Below are 24,023 nucleotides of genomic sequence, written 5' to 3'. Positions count from 1 at the left end.
CATGATGTTTATTATGATAAATACCTTAATATAGTAATTGTGTATTTGTATATATGTATGTATGAAAGAAGCTGGAGGTTTTTTATTATCTGAGGAAATTTGGTTGCTTTTATGCCCAACATAAAGCCATATGTATGGTTGAAATTTAGAATTTAAGACTAACCCTTCTCTGTATTTAATAGGTTTATATATACGACTGCCTTTTCATTTGGACTTTTGTAAGCGTAGATTTTAAGTAAAACCTAACAGAGATGTACGTTATTTCTGGTTTAAATGGGATCAATATTTTTACTACTATTATTAAACTATCTTAGAAAGGTTAATGACACCCATAATGTATTGTTTAAGCCTATTTAAAAGTCTTTTTATCTCTTTAAAGAGGTTAAAATATATTTGGGTAGTAAGAGGAGAATCCTTGTTGAGTCTGTGAATGTTTGCACAATTTCCACCTAGTATTCTCTTCTTTCCTATTCTTCCACTCTCCCCTTAACATCATCACACCCTGTGCTCCCACAAAAAAGGAAAGAAATTGCTTCCGTTAGATTAAAAATTTTCAAGCGTTTGTAGTTGTTAGTGGTTTTGTTTGCCACTTACTCACTACTTAGAGTATGTAGGACCTTAGTGTGGTATTACTTAGTTCAGACAACATACAGTCATAAATCTTGCATATTGAGATTTTGAAAGCTGGCACATAGACTGGCATGTGTGTGTGTGCCTTTCTTCCAGGAGTCCTTCAATGTAGAGCAATAGTTTAGAAATGAAAAAAATATATATATTTGAAAGTTTCCCTATAGGAATGTTGGTGGTTTTCCATGATTAGTAGTCTAGGTTTGTTGCATTTCCTGCAGGCTTTCTCCTGGGCTTCAGTGACCAGTAAAAACCTGCCTCCTAGTGGTACTGTTTCTTCCTCTGGAATTCCACCCCATGTTAAAGCACCAGTCTCACAGGTAACCAATCTGTGAACACATTGGATTGTATCCTTGTTACATTGCCAACTGCTTATCTATTTTTTTATACTTTTAAAAAATGAGTCAATCAGAAAATATTGATTAAATATATTTTTAAAAATTGTTTTAAATGTAAATGCACCCACTTTAAAGGCCAAATCTCCATACATCATCTGTATAGGTGGTATTTGGGGTTTGGGTGTGTGAAGTACATCTTAAGTGGGTTTTCCCAATATATAGACTTGCCATCTAAAAGGCTTCTTAAAAGAACAACAGCAACAAAAAATGTTCTTTTCAAAAGAAATTTTTAAATTTTATTTAGCAAGAAATACTTTAGGGCTTTTAATTCTACCCATGTGAAGAAAATTGGAAAGGCACAAAAGTAGTATAGCATTATCAGGAATCATTGTTTAAAAAAATACTATTTTTTAAAAAACATGCACTGCCTAAACTCTGTTCGTAAGTGGTTCACACTGTTTTCATAGAAGCCTGTACCAACTTATGACTGTAGTGTTCACCTTAGTTGATCATTCTAGTATTCTACTTTTTAAGTTGTTTGTCATTTTACCCATTTCAGAGCTTCCAGAAATGTTGGAAATCAGACACTGGCAACTTGAGATAACCAAATTTTTAGACATAGTTAAAGTGTCCAGTTTAAAGTCCAGCTTCATTCCAGAAAATTCACATTTAAAATTGGTAGTACACATAAAAGTATTGGTTTTTATTATTGAGTGACTCCTGAGTTTCAAAAGTGGCTAGTAATTATTAGACAAAACACACACTACATTTAGTCCCATACTATTTGAATACATGATTCTATAATGCAGTTTTTTTCCTGTTAGATATATAAGCAATGTTGAGTGGGTGTGTTAGTTATAAATCAGAATTCTGTCTTACTTAATGAAGAAAATTAAAATTAGTTCACTCAGTAAGTATTGCTTGTGTTTCCCCAACTCATCTGAAGACTTGATAGGTGACTTGAAATCTTTTATTTATTTATAGAATCCTTTAAATTATTACTTGATTTCATGGCGTTGGCTGTGTTTCTGTTTTAACTTCTTAGTAGTTAGAAATTAGTTAATGTATATTATGCCCTTGGCTGGCATTTTAAAAGGCAAGCACTTTATATTCACTGTCATTTGATCCTCACTGCCCCCTTGTGAGGGTTTTACAGATAGGGAAATTGAGAACTTATGTTTAGTATGTATTCAAAATAAGACAGCTGTATAAGTTGTATTAAGAACTGATCTTTGAAGTCACATAATGTGACACCAGAGTATATGTGGCTAATGCAAAGGTCCAGATTTTCTTAAGCCCCTGTTTGGATGAGAATATAACTAATTATATTAAAGAAGAGTATATTATATGTATTTATTTAATAAAAGCAACTTAAACTCATTGCCATCAAGTCGGGGCAGACTTTCCATAGCTAACCCTCTGTTCGGTTTCTGAGGCTATAAATTGCACAGGAATAGATTTCCCGTGTCTCTTGGAGCTGCTTGTGGATTTGAACTGCCAGAGAGGTGTGGCCTTTGGTTTAGCCTTGCAGTTCCTTAAGGACTAGGCCACCAGAGCTCCCCATTATATATAAGGCCACTCCTAAATTACATTTAAGTCCTCTTGCCCAGAAGTATAATCGGGCATATATATATATTTGATTTTAGTGTTTCCAAGTTACTTCTTAAATTACAAGGGAAGTAGATTGTATTTCCTCATTTCCACCTTCCTTTTTAAAAACAAACCTTTGAATAATTAACATAAAAACCTCTAAAATCTTTTGAATCTCTTTAAGCTACATTTTATTTTGACCAAATTAATGATATTTCCACTAGATTTAATAAAACCTCTAAATTTCATTTTATTACTTTGGCATAGTATTAGTTCCCTTACATCTTTAAGATAAATTATTATTAAATAATTAAATCTAATACTAGAGTACTGCTTTGTGAAAGATTATTTGCAAATTGACTAGTTCATCTAAACAGTTTCTGTTTAATCCAAAGACTTGTTTATTAGTTTTGGTCATACATGTTATTGGTGAGTTGAGGTTTTATGTGACTTTTCATTTTTGGGTTTTGTTTTGAGCATACATTTTGCTGATATAACATTATTAAAGACTTTTGAGAGTTTTGGTATGTTAGCCATTTATCTGTTTGAATAACTTGTTGCATCATGTCAGGCTTCAAAGATAGTGCTCATCTGGAGTAGTCGAAAGAACTTTATATTTGGACATGTTAGTTCATTATCAAAAGGAACATTGCTAGGTTTTTAGTCTGGACTTTCCTGCATGGCATCATGTAATTACTGAAAGTCAAGGTGCTAAATTAATGGTATGGATTGTTTGTAAAATGTTAGACATTATTTGTATTTAACTATTCCTCTTAAAAGTTGACAAAGAATTTTTCATTTTGCTCCTTGTAGTTACTTTAGTTTTGGTAATGTCTTTTGAAAGGAAATTAAGTCAGCTAGGGTCCCAAGTTCTTTAATTTAAAATATTTGAATTCAATGATATTTTTCTGATCTTTTCAAATGAAAAGTTACAGTTTTATACAGTTTTTTTGTACATTTATTTTCATTTTGTTTTACACTCATGTTGAGGTAAGGTGTGTTTTTCGGGCCCTCTTAGTTGACATTTGAAATAACTGTCTTTTTATGCATCACATCTTATGCCAGGTTATTAAATAGTATTATACTGTAAATACAGGTAACAACTGTCCTTTGTCAAGCATAGAACATTCTTCTACATTTTTTATATCAGAGACCTAAAATTTTAGTTACTGAAAATCTGTGTCTAATGGCACTGTGTGTAGCAATTTGGGATATGGCCTTTGTAAGAATAATATGTAAAGATATTTTCAAAATTGATGCAGGTTAAATTTCTTCTTAACAAAATAAAATTTTCCCTTGTGTTTTAACAAGATAACAAGGGGCACAGTTTTATCTTGAAATGGGAAATCTACATGGTAGGGGACTGGTTTGTTTTGGGCAAATGTGTTAAATACAATTTAGGCTAGAAATTAATTAACCTAACACTTTAGGTTACAGTGGTTGAAATAATTTACAATAAATTGTCATTTTAAAAAGATAAATATAATTAAGTTATATAAAAATTTATTCTTACTAGTTCTGCTCTGATGGCCTACTGGCAAGAAACTGCACTACAATCTCAAAGGCACACGGTTCCAGGCCACCAGCTGCTCTGTGGGAGAAGGGTGGGCAGTCTCCTCCCCTGCAGTTAACAACAGCCTCTGAAAATCCACCAGGGGGTCAGCTGTGGATTGGTACACAACAACCATAATGATCTCAGTTATCTAAATGAAGAAAAAAAATTTGAGATTACCTGGGCTGAGTTCCTCAGACATCCCCCCAAAAGACAGAGCTGGGATGTCTAGCTTTCTGATTGAGAACATTATGCTCTCCATATTCTGCTGGGCTTTGAAGGTTCATGCATTTATTTATTTTTTTAACCTATTTTCTTTAGGTTCATATATTTTTGTCTCTTTATTGAGCCGTAATATATTTGAGTAGTAGTAGTATAACTAAAGAAGTTAGAGAAAGCGGAAACTTTTAAGGGAAAGGTATCACAATTGAGAATGTTCCTTTGTTTTAAAAATAGTTATGTCTTTAAGTCAGCTACTAGCAAAACCTTTGAAGATCTCTTTAGAGTGTCTTATTCCCTTTTTACCCCACCCCTCAAAAATGCAGTTAAATAAATGCACATATTTCACATAAGGAAGAAGTATAGTAGGGAATCTAAAGAACATCTTTTATTGTTTGAGATGCTACATAAACAGATGCTTTTTTGTAAGTTCTTATCAGTTTTTACATGCATTTAAATTTAATATTAAAAATAGTATACTTTGCTAGCAGGGTAGACTAAATTACACATTGATCTATCAAATTACTGGTTTTAAGATTTTCTCCAGAGTGAGAAGATATTGCTGGACATGAATTTCAAAGGCAAGAAAATATATTTAGTAACTGTGTTATAGACTTTTGTCTAAGATAAAGATAATCTAAAAATTTTCATACACTTTTACATAGGGTGGCTCATTTTTGCATTTTTTATATGTGATATTTGGCAGAATGGTATTTGCTCTCTCTGATGTAGTTTTATTTGGGGGGAGGATTCTAGGAATACACACACACACACACACAATTATAGAAAGGATCTCATTGTGAGTTTACAGCCTGGAGTGGGAAAACCAAACCTACCCTACAGTCCTAGATTGGTACAGAATTATCTTGTTTTTCACACACATAGGACAGTCTATTAAAACATTTGAAGTTATTGTTAGGCTTCCTAGTAATTTGTTGATCCTTGCTTTAATTAGATTAACATTCTATAGAATGTTTCTTTAGTAATATGGGGTTTTCCTTATATTTTAGCCAAGAGTTGAAACTAAACCAGAAGTTCAGTCTCAGCCACCTCGTGTTCGTGAACAGCGACCCCGGGAAAGACCTGGCTTTCCTCCTAGAGGACCAAGACCTGGTGAGCCAATCCCTGTTAGAACTTTTGGAGTTTAGTACTTGAAAAATTAAGAAAATACTGAACTTTTAAAAAGCTAAATGTATATTATATAAAGGTCTTTAGTACTAAATTGCTTGAAGATTTTAATAACTAGTTCACATTGTAATCTGGGGTAAAACAACCAACTTCTAAGGGAACACTGGTTCGCATGCCATGGAGAATGTATTTGGTTATTGTCACTGGTTCTAAGAATTCAAACCGAGCTGCCAATAACCTACTCTCTTACTTAGCGCTCTTATCTCTTCACAGATAACAATAAGCACACCCTGATTCTTCTTATTTTGATTGTCTTAGGTATTAAGTAAGTTGCCATGATTTTTGACTCATTTACAATGTTAGCTGATGTATGTAGTACTTCTATTTGAATTCTATATAAGTATGTTTAGATTGCTTTGGGGAGGAGATGGGAAGTAGTATGCCTCAAATTTGAAACATGCAATTATTCTTTCAAAATACATGATGTGTTGTTAATCCTGAAATCATGGGAGCTGAAATTTGTTCCAGCTTTGCCATTGATTTAAATTTTCATCTTGAGTGAGACCTTTAGATTCAAAGCTTTGTACACATTTTTTTGTGTGATGCCTGTCTCATTCATATGGATAAACAGGTTTGTGTGTGTCTAGCATAAAAGACCACATAAATAAGATACTACTAAAATTTACTGATTTCATGGAACCTATTATTATTAATTTGTGAATCTCAAAGGACTAAACTAATTAGCACAAATATAGCACACAGTCAGTTTTTTGGTTGATGGCAACAGTTGGGTTATGGAGAAACACTTGTACCACTAATGCTTGATTTCATATATTCAGACAATTAGTTCCAGAAGAAGGGGTTTTAGCAATCTAGTCATATACTTTCACTTTCAGTTTAGTGTCATGTTATTTTCTAACTAACCTACTAATAATAGGTACTTCCACCTCTGTTCAAGGAGCTCACCAACTTATTAAACGAAAATAAGATTATCACTATTAAATGATTTCAACATTCACTGCTTTGAACTACTTTTTATGTAGATTTATAAAGTTATATCTGCTCTGTTCTTATTCTCAGGCAGGGGCGATATTGAACAGAATGAATCTGACAGCCGTAGAATAATCCGCTATCCAGACAGTCATCAACTCTTTGTTGGTAACTTGCCACATGATATTGATGAAAATGAATTGAAAGAATTTTTTATGAGTAAGTGGTTTATGTTTGTGTCACTTTAAAAGTTAGCAGAAATACAGAACTTCTTTCATATTCAGTTATTTAAACAAGATTGATCTCTCTGTTCTATGTGTATATATTCAACTGCCAGCCTTACCCTAATTGGTTAGAGATCTAAATGAAATAGTGTATCAAATGTTTTTAATTTGTTAACTTGGCCTCTTTCATTAGAGGCTAAACAAAACAGCTGGAAGTAGTAGTCTTAAATTCTAAGATGGGACTCATTTAACAGGGACTCATTTAGCAAATACAATTCAGAAATAAGAAAAGATATGTTACCTTCTTAAAACTTTGTTGTTGTTGTGTGCCATGAAGTTCAGACCTACTCACAGTTGACTGTCCAGTGGGTTTTGAGAAGCAATAAATGGCATGGGAGGAGATTGTCCATATTTCTCTTCCAGAGCTGGGGATGGATTCATTCTGTTTGCCATTGAATTGGCAGTGCAGGGACAAATAGATAAGCAAAAGGGTAGCTAACCAAGCAGGCAGGCCAGCATCTGTTAGGTTTGTGGTCCATATGAATGCATGTATCTTTTAGTTGTCACTGGGTACAGCAGCTTGCAGCTTTTATTTCTGTATGTATCAAGGGAATTCAGGTTATTCATCCTGAACTGTTTTCTGTTAATATATTTAACCCTGACATAATGTATATATATTTTTTCAGGTTTTGGAAACGTTGTGGAACTTCGCATCAATACCAAGGGTGTTGGGGGAAAGCTTCCAAATTTTGGCTTTGTGGTTTTTGATGACTCTGAACCAGTTCAGAGAATCTTAATTGCAAAAGTAAGTGACTTACAGGGCGTAATTCAAGACTTTGCTTCTCTTACATATTATTTTACTTTAGTGTATTTTAAAACCAAAGAATATTTTTAATTGTAAAATTTAAAATAATGTTATAAAATGGTATTTATGCAAAGAATTAAAGTATGCAGATAATTTTACTCTATTGTGATGAGTGTTGGGAAAAATTGCAGATTAGCAATTTTATGACAGTTTCTTTTCCTCTCTTAAAACGTTCTAGTTATCTATGCAAAGTAATTAATTTCCTTATTGCCTAACTTACACCCATTTAAATATTTTCCTTTCTTTTAAAGCCAATTATGTTTCGAGGGGAAGTACGCTTAAATGTGGAAGAGAAAAAAACAAGAGCAGCAAGAGAGCGGGAAACCAGAGGTGGTGGTGATGATCGCAGGGATATACGGCACAATGATCGAGGCCCTGGTGGTCCACGTGGAATAGTGGGTGGTGGCATGATGCGAGACCGTGATGGAAGAGGACCTCCCCCAAGAGGTGGCATGGCACAGAAACTTGGCTCTGGAAGAGGAACTGGGCAAATGGAAGGCCGCTTCACAGGACAGCGTCGCTGAAGTTCCACTGTTGGCAAAGCCTTGGCGCAGTGGTACATTATCATCGTGTTTGCATTCTTGTTAATTTTTTTTTTTTTTTTTTTTTGGCTTTGGAATGTGACACAGCCTTTTTTATCATTTCTTTGATGTGAAAAGCATCTTTTGGTTATCAGTTAAATTGAAGTGGACATTATTTCCCCAATTTCACAACAGGAGTCACATGGTTAACTTATAAAACTAGACTTGGAGAATTACAGACTGAGAAATGACCATATCTTAATCTACAACAAAATGAACTTAAAAGGACAGATCCAACTGAATTCAGGCCCTTTGCGTTTTAAAAACAAATCTTCCGCTGCACATTTTGTTTTAAGTGTTACTGTTTCTGCCTATTAATGTTGGAAACACAAATAGTGTGCAATTTGTGCAATTGGAGAATCTTGCCCTTTTTTTTTCCTCTTGGCTCCCCCCAGAAATACAAATGAACAGAAACTTGTTATCCACTCATCAGAATGTACTAATGGGTACTCTCAACTCATTACTATTGACATCTGCAACAAGAGGCAACAGGGGGGAAAAAATTCATCATCTTTTCCAGTAGAGAATAGTTGTGAAAGAAATGAGGGCATTTTATCTGCTTGCTGTGACCAGCGTGTGTACACATAAACCTTAACAAGACTACAAGTATATTCCAGAAGGAAGTCATTTAGTCATGAACTAAATAACACATAATTCAGAACTTCAAAACTATGGTCTTTGAATATTAGACCAGGTTTAATAGCTCCATAACTAAGATTTTTCTACCTGCCCCTCTTCAGTACAGGGATGGCTGGCTGCTCAACACACTCCTCCTACCCCTTTTCCTTTCTTTAAGCTGTGTACAGTGAAAATTGTCTTTACTGTATTTTTGTTCTCTGGTAATGTAATAAGCATGATGGTGCCTTCTATTAATACATCATTCCAGTCTTGCTGGTAATTTTTGTACAGTATAGTGTATGAATTGCTGTGCTGCAAAGCCAAACAGCTGCAAAATATTGAAAAATCATTGAAGTGTATAAAAATTGCAGTATCTTTAAAATCAGTAAAATTAACTAGCATATTATTTACTTCGTTTTTTTGTTAACAATGTTGTGTTCTCTGTTCGGGGGAGTTGTGTGTTTGGGAGGGAAAGGGAAGTAGGAAGTCAACTTTTTGAGTATGACTCTAGTTGACTTTCTCAACAAGAATTTGAACATTGAAGTGTATGACTTGAGAGGTGCTTTGAAAAGTCAGTCAACGTGATGTACAGTTTTAGTGACATTTTAAAAGCAGTCAGATTCCATAAATGGCAAGTAAGCCTGAATAGAGGATACTGCAATTTTCACAGCAGCTCTTTAAGTGTTCGAATTTTCTACTGGGGGCAGGGAACTGTCATTCATTTTGCACAATTCTTGAACTGATGTCAGCACCCGAGTGGCTCTAAATTTAAGTCTGGGATGACATCTTTTATTTTTACATGAATCTTTAAACAATTCTGTGAGCAACGTTTGTAGCTGCTGGATTATTGTCTGTCTTTATAGCAAGCTCCAGTAAATCACAGGTATGGTGAAGGATATCTAATTTTATGCTTGGAGCATGCAGTACGTACCAGTTTCTGATGTTTTGGGTTAGGAGTGGGATAAATAAGTGTGACTATTAAAGCTGCTTTGTTAGCATGGAAGACTTCTCCATTCTATATTGGTTAAAAACAAATTGCAGTTGCCCTATTTGCAAATTAGATAGGAATTAATTGTGTAACTGTACTGTCTAGTAAATTAGCAAATGATAACATTTTATTTTTCATGTTCTGGGCAATATGATTAAAGTGAAATCTTTTTTTCTCCCTTTAATGAGGTCTTCCATGTTTGAAGAAAAGTTGTATTGCACTATTGGATATAGTTTTGAGGACACATATTTCTATTTTTTGAGTTTAAAGATTTTTTTTTTTCATCTGTTTGAAAGTTTTACATATTCAGATGTTAGGTATAGTACTTGAAGTTTTCACTAGAAGCTTACTTTTGAGTTTTGAAGCCTTTATTCAAACTGCTTTTAAATAAGTGGCTTATTGTCAGTGTTCTTACCCCTTTACCCCCAAAATTAGTGGGGTATTTTTGTTCTTGTTGTTGTTTCTTTCCATCATATCTATATATAAAATGTTTAGACTCCTTCCCTCCTTATCCCATGTATTGCCCTGCTACTCATAAAACTATATAACTATGTTTTGGCACCAAAAGTAATGACAGATAACTAAGTGTAATGAAAAATTAGAGCAAAGAGCCATTCAGCTTCAGTCTTTACATACCGTGAATAAAACATCATACGGAGAAGTTTACATGGTGATTGTTCACCTGCAGTACTGTGGACTTTTAACATTATGTCCCCCTTTCAGTGAAACAGAGCAAAAATAATCATCTACCATTACTGTTATTTGCTGATTTTGGTTTTTTGTTTGTTTTTGGGGGTTTTTTTTTGATGGTAATAATCTATCCTTTTGACACTATTGCAACCAAATTGACTTTACCATCTTGGCTTTAGTAGGTATAGAAGATAATGGATTACCATCTTTATTGCTGTAATGTGTTAAGCATTATATGCTAGTAGAATCTAGTTCATTGTTTTAGGTGGAAAGTATTCTTTGGGTTTCCATTTTGAATGTGTTTGGACTAAACATACAATAAACTACTGATGTCTGCAGCATTTATTTATCTATGTCCCTAATTTAATCTTTAAAATATTTTTTACTGCTTGCATTTCACACAACTAAAGTAAAAATAAGGAATTTTTCTTAAAACCAACAGCTTATTACTTGTGATGTGTAGGTGTATTTTAACAAAGTATACCATTTAAGTTGCACTTGAATACTAGAGATATATCCCAGACCAATCTCAAATGTCCAAGATAAGAATGTTGCTAGAGAAGTATTCAAATCCAGTTGCTGATATGCAAGTTAATGTTGGGTTAGGAGTGATAACAAAAGGTGAAAATGATCTACATAAAAATAAATTGTGAACTTTTGAAATGATTGCTACTTAATCTCAAAAACAGGAAAGAGATTAGAAGAATGAGGCCATCTTTATGAACATAATTCAAACATTGGAACAATTTTGTCAAGCTCTACAGGTGTTTAAAAAAATTAAGCATTTATATTGATGACTGCTTCGAATCTATTTTTTAAAAATTAGTTATATGTAATTTCTTTTTTTTTTTTTTTCTCTTTTTTTAATTTTTTTAGTTATATGTAATTTCTGATTTTGAGGTTCTCCGCATTCCTTAATGGTCTGAATATAGACTATTTTTTCCTTTTTATAAATATACCACTGTTTTAATCACATTGTAAGATTAACATGGTTGCAGCAGTGAGCTCAGGCAGAGCAGCAGTGGTGGATATGGTATAGGATAAGGTAGTGTTTGGGTTTTTTGTCTGTAGAAGAGATAACAAGTATATCACATTTATTCATAAATGTGTTGAAAATAGGCCAAATTTGGAGGAATAATCATTGGCCCTGTAATTATGAGAGAAAATGGTTTCATTTCAGTTACAGTATATGCTTTTTTTAAAAAAAATTAATTTTTTATTATTACTTTGTGTGTGTGTGTACTGTCAAATTGGATTTGACTGGTACAGGAGGAGCTTGCCCCTCCTCCAGCAGAGCATCTGATGGATTTGAACTGTGTACCTCTGAGATTGCAGTGCAGCTTCTTGCCACTAGGCCCCCCAGAGCTCCCTAATATGCTTTATTCTTTGTAGTAGTAGGTGGTTGAAAAAAAATTTGCGTTGTTTGGCATGCGTTCAAATTTTAAGGAATATGTTTTTAGGCATTATCAAACACTAGATAGAAATACATAGTTATTCACCAGCAATTATTTACCAGCTTTTTGTTAATTGCAAAATTAATTGATCTCTTTGTTGTGTTGATCTGGGGATGCTTAGTTCACTCTTGTAACATGACATAATTTAATGGCTCATGTTTTCTGTTGATACATGAAATGTTTTCTGCTTCTCTCCTGTTTCTTTTATCGTAACCATTCATTGGATTCCACTGAATATATAGTGGTCAAAAGTGGGGCTCTGGAGGCAGACAGGCTAGACTTGAATATCACTGATGCCATTTAGCCTTGTTTCCCTGTGACTTTTTTTCATTTGTAAAAATGAGATGTGTGTTGTGAGGATTGACCAAACTTTCAATAAGCATTAACTGTTACTGATTTAATTGTGATTATACTGTCCACCCATCTTTATCATTTTGCCTGCATCCTCTTAGAAATCGAAATTAAAATTGCAGAGTCCAAAATAAGGTGGTTTTGCCTTCCCAAATGACTTATGAATATACTTAAGAATCTTAAAAATGACCTGTTTAATTGTCCTAGAAATGTTTGAAAGTTCATCTGTTCTGCAGTTTCTTTTTCCTTCTATCCATTTTCTAGGCTGCATGCATTGTTTGTGTTGCCCTGATTAAATTCCAGTGATTCATTTAATAATTTTTGCTATTGTCAGGTATAGTTAAGTGATGAGTTAATATTTAAGTTCTGCTATGAAAAACATGTTAAATGTTAGCCCAGTATCCAGTCCATCAGAGTTCTCCTTATAATCCTGTGGGAGAAAGTTTTGGAAATTTTAACAATAGTTAATATTTTTGACATGTTGCTGACTACAGATTAGTTGTTGTTGTTGTTGTTATGTGCCGTTGAGTCGTTTGCGACTCAAAGCTACCCTATGTACAACAGCCCTAAACCGTGCTCTATCCTGTGCCAGTCGCATTGCCTCCAGCACACCCATCCTGATTACCCCAGTCACTGAATCAATCCACCTCATAGAGGGCCTTCCCCTCCTGCGCTGTCCCTCTACTCTACCCAGCATGATGTCCCTCTCTAAAGACCTGTGTCTCCTTACAACATGTCCAAAGTATGTCAGACGAAGCCCCAGAATCCTTGCCTCCAAGGAGCAGCCTGGTTTAACCCTCTCTAGGATGAATCTGTTTGTTTTCTTGGCAGTCCATGGTACATTCAATACTCTTCTCTGGCACCACAGCTCAAAGGTGTCAATTCTCCTATCCTCCCTAGTCATTGTCCAACTCTCTGATGCATAACAAGTGATTGCAAAAAACTATGGCCTGTGTCAGGCGCACCTTAGTCTCCAGAGAGACACCGTTGCTCTTGAGTACTTTAGAGAGGTCCCTAACTGCAGACTTTCCCATTGCAATACGTTTTTTGATTTCCTGGCTACTGGTGCCAAGAGTGTTGACCAGGGAGCCGAGCAAACTGAAACTGTGAACACTCTCAATCTCTTCGCCATCCATCCTGATGTGACCGATTAGTCCAGTGGTGAGAATTTTTGTCTTCTTGACATTGAGCCTCAGTTCATATTGAAGGCTGCAGTCCTTGACCCTCTGGAGTAAGTGCATGAGGTCCTCCTCAGTTTCAGCGAGCAAAGTTGTGTCATCTGCATAGCGGAGATTGTTGATAGATCGTCCACCAATCCTAACGCCACGCTTCTCCTCATAGAGCCCAGCCTCTCGGATAATCTGCTCTGCATATAGGTTAAAAAGGTATGGAGATAGGACACATCCCTGGCGTACACTCTTCCCAATTTTGAACCATGCAGTGTTACCCTGCTCTGTTCTGACTACTGCCTCTTGGTCCAAGTATAGGTTTTGCATTAGCACGATTAAATGTTCTGGGATTCCCATTCTTCTCAGAGTCAGCCACAATTTGTTATGATCCACGCAGGCAAATGCCTTTGCATAATCAATGAAACACAGATAGACATTCTTCTGGTATTCTCTGCTTTCATCTAAGATCCGTCTAACATCAGCTACAATATCCCTAGTACCACGACTCCTTCTAAACCCAGCCTGGATTTCTGGCAGTTCTCTGCTGATACACTGCTCCAGTCGTTTTTGGATAATCTTCAATAAAATCTTGCTTGCATGTGAAATCAATGATATTGTTCTGTAGTTTCCACACTCAGTTAGGTCGCCCTTCTTTGGGATGGGAACAAATATAGACCTCTTCCAGTCAGTTGGCCAAGTTGTTCTCCAGATTTCTTGGAATAACTTGGTGAGCACATCAACGGCAGCATCTGTTAGCTGAAATATGTCAATTGGTATACCATCTGTTCCGGGGGCCTTATTTTTTGCTGGTTCCTTCAAAGCACCTTGAATTTCTGCCTTCATCAACATAGGCTCTGGCTCAAATGCTATTTCATTAAATATTCTGTATCTGCCAATTCCTTTCAATACAATGACTCAGTATATTCCTTCCATCTTTTGATACCTCCTGGATCATTTTACATTCTGCCTAAAGCATCCTTGATTGTAGCAACTTGAGGTTTGAATTTGCTCTTAATGTTCCTTGAGCTTAAGAAATGCTGAACAAGTTCGGCCCTTTTGATTTTCCAACTCCAGCTCCTCGCACATTTCATTGTAATATTTTGCTTTGTCATTCCGTGACTACAGATTAAGCAAATTATAAACTCAAGATGGAAGGAATGACACAGGATTGGGCAGTGCCATTTTCATCCTTTTGTACAGAGGGTTGCTATAATTTGAAACCATCTCTCTGGCACCTAATAACCATATAGCATGTGGCAGAAACATGGGGCAGGTGTAGGTGTGGGGTGGTGGGAAGCTTGAAGGAGTGCTGGGTGAACCCTTGGGATTTTTATATGAACTGACCTGGAAAGATCAAGTTAGCTATGAGTCTCAAATTTTTTCACATGGTTCCCCCTAGCTTGTGACCTTTTTAATTTAAAAACTTTATGGTTATCACAAGAGTCCACGATTAAGGTTGTATAGTGGAATGTACTTGGGGCGGTGGGAGGGGTGCAGGGGGATTGTGTACCAGGGAGGGAGTCTTTTGAAAGAGAGGAGCAAACTGTGGGGCGGGGCGAGAGGGCTGGGTGGGTAGAGAAGTGCAGCAGTGAATGAATGGAAATCCAAATTCTCTGTAAAGGTTCATTAAAATTATTACAAAAAATACATAGAAGTGAGGAAAAAAACTTGTCTAATCCGTTATGAAGAATGTAAGTGATTCAAAAGAATGAAATGCTGGAATCTAACCCATGGGTTCACAGTCAAAAGGACCATTTCAAAATCCATCCTGAAGTATAGTACAGTGAGCGATGGGATACTGTCCATGCACATAAAAGGAAGATCTCTTTCTACAACTAATAGATACACAAACAACTAAAGCCAAAGATGAGGATTTCTACCAACTTTTGCAGACTGAACTGGAACATGCAGTCAAGATTCTTTTAATATTTGCTGACTGGAGCACCAAAGTTGGGAACAGAACTATGAATTTAATGACTGAAGTGAGGCAGAGCACTGAATTTTTATTCATTGCAAATACTTTATTTTAAAACGACAAATGGTGACTGTGTACCTAACCTGAAAGACTTATTGAGAAGATCGGTATTCAAAACCACACCATGTGTTGACTGGAACAGATCATTGATCACTCATGTGCAAGTTAAAACTGAAGGAAATGAAAACAAGTGCACAAGAACTAAATGACTTTCAGTTTGTCTCACTTGAGTGATCAATGACCAAGCAAGCTGTGAGAGGAAATCAAACATTCATGAAGAAAACAAAAGGTTATTAAAAAGATGCAAAAAAGGAAGAAATGATGTAAAAGTTGGAGAGGATGTCAAAGGGCAACTACAAAGACAAAGCAAACTGTTGCAATGAAATGTGTATAGAACTGGAGTCAAAACCAAAAGGAAAGGACTCAGTTGGCATTTCTTAAGCTGAAAGAACGGAAAAATTCAAGCCTCAAGTTGGAATATTGAAGGAGGTTACTAGCAAAAACACGAATAATGTAGAAGCTGTGGTATATTCATACAATGGAATACTACGCAGCAATAAAAAAACCCTCATAAAAAATGAGTGACCCTGGAGGACATTATGCTGAGTGGAATACTTCAGTCACAAAAACAAATATTGCATCATGCCACTATTTAAAACAGGACTGGGGATTGAGGATTGGAAGGAAACTAAGAAAATAAATTATGAACACTGCATTGGAACAGATGAGAGAACTGTTAAATGACTCGGCACCATTTGCAGGTCAGTCCAGAGTAAGAGGTGCAGAGCAAAGTAGACTGGAGCCTGAGGGAGGGAGGAAATTTTGCAAAAATGAATGCATATTTCTTAAATGGAAAGTGAACTGGGAGGGGAGAAGGGAGGAAAATGTACAACGATGAATGACTGGAAATCCAAGTTTTCTGTAAACCTTCATTAAATTATAAAAGAATGGACAGACTATCCAAAATCACCATCAAAAATAATTGTCTAAAAATGGCACCATTTCAGGAAGTAGCTTATGATCAAGAACAAGTGCTGATGAAGGAGGAAGTTTAAGTAGCACTGAAGGCAAGGGGTGGGGTGGGAGTACCCTCCAGGAATGGATACAATATCAAGTGGCCAGTTCCAGCCAAGAGATACAGCCCTGGATATGCTCACTGGGCTGTGCCAAGAAATCTGAAAGACAGCTGCCTGGCCAAATGGAAGAAGTTCATATTTACTCCCATTCCCCCAAAAGGTGATCCATCAGAACGGAAATTACCAAGTAGTATTGCTGATACCAGGCCTTGAATACTACTGAGCGAAGCCCAGATGAGTTGTGAAGGGATATCAAGGGTATCATCCAGGAAGAGTGCAAATGGTCATTGAAAAGACAGAAGAGGAAGAGAAGACCAAAATGGATGTCAGAAGAGACTCTGAAAATTGCACTGGAGCACAGAGAAGCCAAAGCACAAAGAAGAATTCAAGATACTGAAGAGTTGAACAGAAGATTTCAAAAGGCAGCACGGGATGACAAAGTAAAATATTACAATGAAATGTTCAAGGAGTTGGAGTCAGAAAATCAAAAGGGCCGAACTTGCTCAGCATTTCTTAAGTTCAAGGAACTGAAGAACAAATTCAAACATCAAGTTGCTATAATCAGGGATGCTTTAGGCAGAATATTAAATGATCCTGGAAGTATTAAAAGAAGATGGAAAGAATATACTGAGTCACTGTATCAAAAGGAATTGGCAGACACAGAAGAATTTAATGAAATATGAGCAAGAGTCTATGGTGCTGAAGGAAGAAGTTCAGGCTGCTTTGAAGGAAATGGCGAAAAATAAGGCCCCAGGAACAGATGGTATACCAATTGACATATTTCATCTAACAGATGCTGCAGTGGATGTGCTCACCAAGTTGTGACAAAAAAATCTGGAGAACAACCACTTGGCCAACTGATTGGAAGAGATCTATATTCCAGTTCCAAAGAGGGTGATCCAACAGTGTGGAAACTATAGAGCAATCTCATTGATTTCACATGCAAGCAAGATTCTGCTGAAGATTATCCAAAAACAAGTGGAACAGGCTTTCATCAGAGAACTGCCAGAAGTCCAGGCTGAGTTTAGAAGGGGTCGTGGTACTAGGGATATTGTAGCTAATGTTAGATGGATCTTAGCTGAAAGGGAATATCAGAGGAATGTTTATCTGTGTTTCAAAGGTGTTTGATGTGGATCATAATAAGCTGCTGACTTCATGGTGGACTTCATGAAGAAGAATCTAACATTAGGATTGAAGCAGGGACTTGTCAAGCTTCTTTATGTAGATGACACAACCTAGTCCTCTGAAGGTTTGGAAGACTTGAAGCATTTGCTGCAGGAGATCAAGTACTATATCCTTCAATATGGATTGTATCTCAAACATAAAAACAAAGTCTCACCAGTGGGCCAATAGGCAACATCATGATAAAGAAATGAAATTGGCAATTATTTATCTCAGATCCACAATCGAGCTCCATTTTCCAGCAGTCAAGAAATCAAAAGGCAAGTTGCATTGGGGAAATAGGCTGTCAGAGGCCTCTCCGGAGTACTAAAGAATGATGCCAACTTAAAGGTGAGCCTGATCCAAAGCCCTGTCTTCTCAATTGCATCTTAAAAGTTGAACAGTGACTAAAGATGACAGAAGAATAATTGATATCTTTTAAGTTTTGGTGTTGGGCAAGACTTCCGAATATTATGGATTGTGAAGAGAACAGTTAGTTCTGTCCTGGAGAAAGTACAACCAGAGTGCACCTTGCAGGCAAAGATGGTGAAACTCCATCTTACATGCTTTGGGCGTCTTGGATGAAGGGGCCAGTACTTGGAGAAGAACATCATACTTGGAAAGGTAGCAGGTGAGCGAGCATAAGAGAAGGAGATCCTCAATGAGGTGAATTGACAGTGACCGTAACAATGGGTTCAAGTGTGTTGGATACGATATAGCAGGTTTCAGATCCGTTGTTTAGAAGGTTGCTATCCATTTCCGTCAACTTGAGGGCACATAACAACCATAGATGGATTTTAGAACTATCTTCTAGTATGTTCTCCTTCAATAGTTCCCCTCCCTTACCTCATCCCCCTTTGTACTGTTGAGCGTTTTTGTGGACACTAGTGTTGAGGCTCTGCATGCTACAGCTCTAATGGGGTAGCCTGTAGGGAGTTGTGCTGTAACCCAAAGGTGGCACCTCTCTTACAGTTGGAATCTAACAGTGGCTCACTCATTGCTTAAAGATTAGCAGTCTCATCCCAAGCAATTTACAGCCTCTGAAAACCTGCTGGAGGGTCAGCTATGAGTCTGTTCTGCCTTGACAACAATGTGTTCTTTGTATGCCAGTCATCTCTGTTCTAGATGTTAACAGTACAGGAGTTAAGAGACAGGGCACCATGAGCTTACTGAGAATAGAGGAAAGGTAAATATTATGTGCAGTGTTAAGAAAAATATAAAGTAACTGCCTGGCAACTTTCAGCTGTGTTCTCCAACCACTCAATATAGTTATATTTTGTATTTGAAAGTCAAGAATGTGAATGTCAGACATCCACAGCAGTGACAAGAGCACCAATCGGGTTTTCCAGTTGACCATCCTCAGCGGTCCTTCATTTTATTTCTCATTCTTTCCCATGGCTTTATGAATTTTTGCTTGCTTGTTTTGTATTTTGCTCTTCTAGTTTCTTTAAGAAGAAAAAAAATCTTCCACTTTTTCCTAGCTTTCCCCTTTTCCTTGTTAGCATTTCTTTTTCTACTCTTTTGCCTTCCTATTCTGATTCTCCTTCATTTTATACTAGACTGTGTTTTGAGTTTTCTACTTTATTTTACTGTCCAGTCGCGTGCGCGCACGCGTGTGTGTGTGGGGGGGGGGGCTGTGTGCGGTTGTGGTTTCTGTTGTTTCCCCTTTCCTTGTCCCATCTGACAACAGACAGCAACAGTATCCAGTCACACATACACCTCATGCAGTTCCATCAACTAAAACACCAGCTCCTGCTCCACCTGATGGACAAAAGACTGCAGCCAGACTTGGCTTATCTGCCCTCAACTGCTCCACATAAATAGTGAACAGAGAACTGAATAGAAACTGCCATTCTTTGAAGTGTTTTCCATAATTTTGTTATGATCCACACAGTGAAATGCCTTTGCCTAATCAAAACACAATTGAATGTAGTAGTCTCTGCTTTCAGCCAAGATCTATCTGAAATCAGTAGTGATAACTCTAATTTCACAGCCTGAATTTGGAATCTAGCTTAAAATTCTGGCAGTTTCCTGTCAGTGTTCGGCCGTTTTAAAATAATCTTAAGCCAGATTTTACTGCATGTAATATTAATTGTATTGTTAAAGGATTTCCTTGCATAATTACATCCTCCACAGCCCCATTTATATATTTTTTTTTGTTAATGGCAACAAATACAGATCTATTCCAATCAATTGGCTAAGTAGCTGTCTTCCAGATTTGTTGGCATAGACTACTGATACGAGTGGGGCTGTATCTCTTTGCTGAAACACTTCAATTGGTATTCCATCAACTCCTGTATCCTTTATTTTTGCCAATGTTGTCTTCTTTCTATTACTTCTGATTAATTTTATTTTTTTTATTATGCTAGTTTATTTACAAAATTCTAATACACTTTTTTCCAGAATAGATTATTCCAATTTCCCTCACTCCCTCCTCACCAAATTGTACATGAAGATGTGCTAGGGGAGGAAGGATTATCCCCATGCTTCCACCTTCCCCCTGCTTGGATCCTTATACTCATTCTATAATAATGATTTTGTACAATATTTGTCCTCATGGGACTGAGTTCAACTTAGCATAATGCTCTCCAGTCCCTCCCAAGTTAGGTAATAATTTACCAAGTCATTACTCCTGTGTGCTACATGGTATTCCATTGTGTGAATGTACTATGTCTCAATCCATTTGTTTATGTTTGGACATTTGGTCTGTTTCCATGTTCTTGTGATGGTGAATAATGCTGCTATGAACATTGATGTACAAGTCTCCGTTTGAGACTCAGTTCTCATTTTTCTCCAGATAGTACTATTGATTATTAATTATATGCTACTGCATGAAATAGTTCTGTAGATGTGTGTTGTATACCATCAAGTTGACCCTCAGGCGGTAAATCTCATGGGAGGAGATTGCCCATCCTTCCAGAGTGGCTGGTGGCCTCAAACTCTGTACCTTTGGGATTGCAGTGTAGCTTCTTGTCACTAGGCCACTGGAGCTCACCTGGTTCTGTGTTTTTGTTGTTCTTGTTGCTGATTGCCTTCGAGCCAAGCATGACTCATAGCAACCCTATGAACAATAGGCCTGAAGCCCCTCTAAAACTATTGACATTTATCAAAGTTCATAGTATTTCCAGAGGCATGTTGTTTAGGAAGTGGATGCTGCTCCTGCTTCTGCTTCTATACAGAACAATTAATTTTGTCCTAATGATCTGTGCAAGCAGGGTTATGTCATCTGCACAAGGCAGATTGTTGATAGATCTTCCACCAATCTTGACCCCGTATTTCTCCTCATAGAGCCCAGGCTCCCGGATAATCTGTTCTGCATACAGGTTGAAAAGGTATATAGATTGAGGCTCAATGTCAAGAAGACAAAGATTCTCACCATTGGGCCAATTGGCAGCATCTGGATGGATGGTGAAGAGATTGGGATTGTACACAGCTTTAGTTTGCTTGGCTCCGCAGTCAACAATCTTTGGCACCAGTAGCCAGGAAATTAAAAGACGTGTTGCCATGGGAAAGTCTGCTGTTAGGGACCTCTCCAAAGTACTGAAGAGCAACGGTCTGTCTCTGGAGACTAAGGTGTGTCTGGTACAGGCCATGGTCTTTGCAATCACTTGTTATGCATCAGAGAGCTTGACCATGACCAAGGAGGACAGAAGGAGAATTGATGCCTTTGAGCTGTGGTGCTGGAGAAGAGTATTGAGAGTACCATGGACTGCTAGGAAAACAAACAGATTCACTGGACAGGGTTAAACCGAATGGCTCCTTGGAGGCAAGGATTCTGAGGCTCCATCTAACATACTTTGGACATGTTGTAAGGAGAGACCAGTCCTTAGAGAAGGACATCATGCTTGGGAGGGAGGAGGGACAGCGCAGGAGGGGAAGGCCGTCTCTGAGGTGGATTGATTCAGTGACTGGGGTAATCGGGATGGGTGTGTCAGAGACAGTGCGATTGGCACAGGACAGAGCGGAGTTTAGGGCTGTTGTACATAGGGTCGCTATGAGTCGCAAGTGACTCGACGGCACATAACAACAACAATGATCTGTGCTTCATTGACTATGCAAAGGATTTTGATTGTGTGGATCACAACAAGCTATGGCTGACTCTGAGAAGAATGGGAATCCCAGAACATTTGATTGTGCTATTGTGAAACCTATACTTGGACCAAGAGGCAGTCGTCAGAGCAGGGAGACACTGGATGATTCAAAATAAAGAGTGGGGTCTGTCAGGGATGTATTTTGTCTCCATACATTTTCAATCTGTATGCATAACAGATCATCCAAGACACTGGGCTGTACGAGGAGGAATGCGGCATCAGGATTGGTGGAAGAATCATCAACAACCTGCGTTATGCGGATGACACAACCCTGCTTGCTGAAACTGAGGAGGACTTGCTGCAGGTCAAGGACTGCAAACTTCGATATGGATTGAAGCTCAACATCAAGAAAACAAAAAGATTCTCACCACAGGGCCAATTGGCAACACCAGTATGGAAGGTGAAGAGATTGTGATAGTCAACAGTTTTAGTTTACTTGGCTCCACAGTCAACATTCTTGGTAACAGCAGCCAGGAAATCAGGAGATTAATTTTATTGGGAAAGTTAGCTGTGAGGGACCTCTCAAGAATACTGAAGAGCAACAACGTCAGGCTGGAGACTAAGGTGTGCCTGATCTTTGCAATTATGTGCTATCCATTGGAGAGTTGGATAGTGAGTAGGGATGATAAAAAGAGAATTCATGCCTTTGAACTGTGGTGCTGGAGAAGAGTGTTGAATATACAATGGACTGCTAGGAGAACAAACAGGTTTGTCCTGGAAAGGGTGAAGCCAGAATGTTCCTTGGAGTCAAGGATTCTGAAGATTCGTCTGACATACTTTGGGCATGTTGCAAGGAGGGACTGGTCCTTGGAAAAGGACATCATGTTTGGGAGAGTGGAGGGACGGCGCAGGAGAGGAAGACCCTCGATGAGATGGATCCATTCTGTGAGTGGAGTTGTGGGAATGAGTGTGTTTGAGACAGCAAGGTTGGCACAGGTTAGAACGGCGTTTAGAGCTCTTGTACATAGGGTCGCTATGAGTTGTAAGCGACTCGATGGCACATAACAACGATTTTGTGTATTCCTTCTATCTTGGTTTGATCTTTCCTATATTACTCAGTATTTTGTCCCGTGGAATCCAGTATTTCAGCTATCCTTGTACTAGTGGTGGTAGGGGTGTTAAGTGCCATTGAGTCGACTATGACTCAGAGTGATCCTCTGAATAACAGATCTGAACTTTCACATATCTGGTGCCATCTCACTATATCTGATATGTTTAAGTCCATTATAACAGTTACTAATGTTACTTAAGATCTTAAGGATCTTCCCCTCTTTCTTTAACTATCCACTTTCGCCAGCATGATGTGTTTTTCCAAGGACTGGACAGCATGCTTAAGGTAAGTGAGATGAAGTTTCGCCATTCTTGCCTCTTAAGGAGCACTCTGGCTGCACTTTGTCTGAGACAATGTCTTTTTTTGTTGTCTATGGGATGATCAGTATTCTTTTCCAACATCACAATTTAAGGGCATCAATTCTTTTGTCACCCTTAATTCAACTTTCAGATGCATAGGAAGCAAATTGGAAGGCAATGGATCAGGTCCATTTTAGTCTAAATTGACATCATTGGGCTGCAGCGGATTTTCCCAGTACAACACATCTTTTGAATACTTTTCTTACCATTAGTGTTGATTGCTGATCCAAGTAAGATGAAATCGTTGACAACTTCAATCTTTTCTCCATCTTTCATGATTTTGCCTGTTAGTCCACTAAGGAATGATAGAATTAATAGAAAGAAACTAAAAAAGATTCAGAAAAAATGAAATAGTTACCAACTGTATCTCACATTCATGTGGAGAACACTACCTAACAAGAAGAATACAATGTGCACATGAAACATTCTCTAGAATAGATCATATGTTAGTTAGGTCACAAAGCCTGCCTCATATGTATAAATACTGAAATACTGCAAGTATCTTCTCAGATTTACAATGCTATCATATTGGAAATCAACAATAAAATCAAGGGCAAAGGAAGGAAATCAAGTACATAGAAACAAAATACGTTGATTGGACATTGTTGTTATGTGCTACCTAAATAACTATGATCCATAGCAACTCTATGAACACTATCTCTGAACTTTGTCCTATCCTGAGCCAACCTTACCATCTCTGACACACCTGCCCTCATTACCACAATCACTTTGTAAATCCATCTCATCCAGGTTCTTTCTCTCCTATGCTGACCCTTCACCCTTCCAAGCATGATGTCCTTCAAGGACTGCTCCCTCCTGGCAACTTACCTAAAGTATGTTGTTGTTGTTGTTGTTGTTATGTGCCGTCGAGTCGCCTGCGACTCATAGCGACCCTATGTACAACAGCCCTAAACTCCGCTCTGTCC

At 37.4% G+C, this 24,023-nt stretch overlaps 1 protein-coding gene across 2 annotated transcripts in view; it reads left to right on the top strand.

Moving 5' to 3' along the window:
- G3BP2 (GTPase activating protein (SH3 domain) binding protein 2) overlaps window positions 1-10,772 on the top strand; it is a 47,863-nt gene extending 37,091 nt beyond the window's left edge. The window contains exons 8-12 of one of the 2 annotated variants that reach the window (XM_006898459.1): window positions 849-947; window positions 5,337-5,439; window positions 6,535-6,663; window positions 7,355-7,473; window positions 7,785-10,772. In XM_006898459.1, coding sequence (XP_006898521.1) covers window positions 849-947; window positions 5,337-5,439; window positions 6,535-6,663; window positions 7,355-7,473; window positions 7,785-8,057 — 723 coding nt within the window. In that variant the 3' untranslated portion in view covers window positions 8,058-10,772. The remainder of the gene's footprint in view (window positions 1-848; window positions 948-5,336; window positions 5,440-6,534; window positions 6,664-7,354; window positions 7,474-7,784) is intronic. The other variant, XM_006898460.1, reaches the window with a different exon arrangement.
- The last annotated feature ends 13,251 nt before the right edge of the window (window positions 10,773-24,023 follow it).

This window comes from Elephantulus edwardii, unplaced genomic scaffold (genome assembly GCF_000299155.1).
Source record: "Elephantulus edwardii isolate Elephantulus edwardi_28Jun2011 unplaced genomic scaffold, EleEdw1.0 scaffold00230, whole genome shotgun sequence".
In the NCBI taxonomy this organism is placed as follows: domain Eukaryota; kingdom Metazoa; phylum Chordata; class Mammalia; order Macroscelidea; family Macroscelididae; genus Elephantulus; species Elephantulus edwardii.
This window is presented reverse-complemented; position numbering and strand designations above follow the sequence as displayed.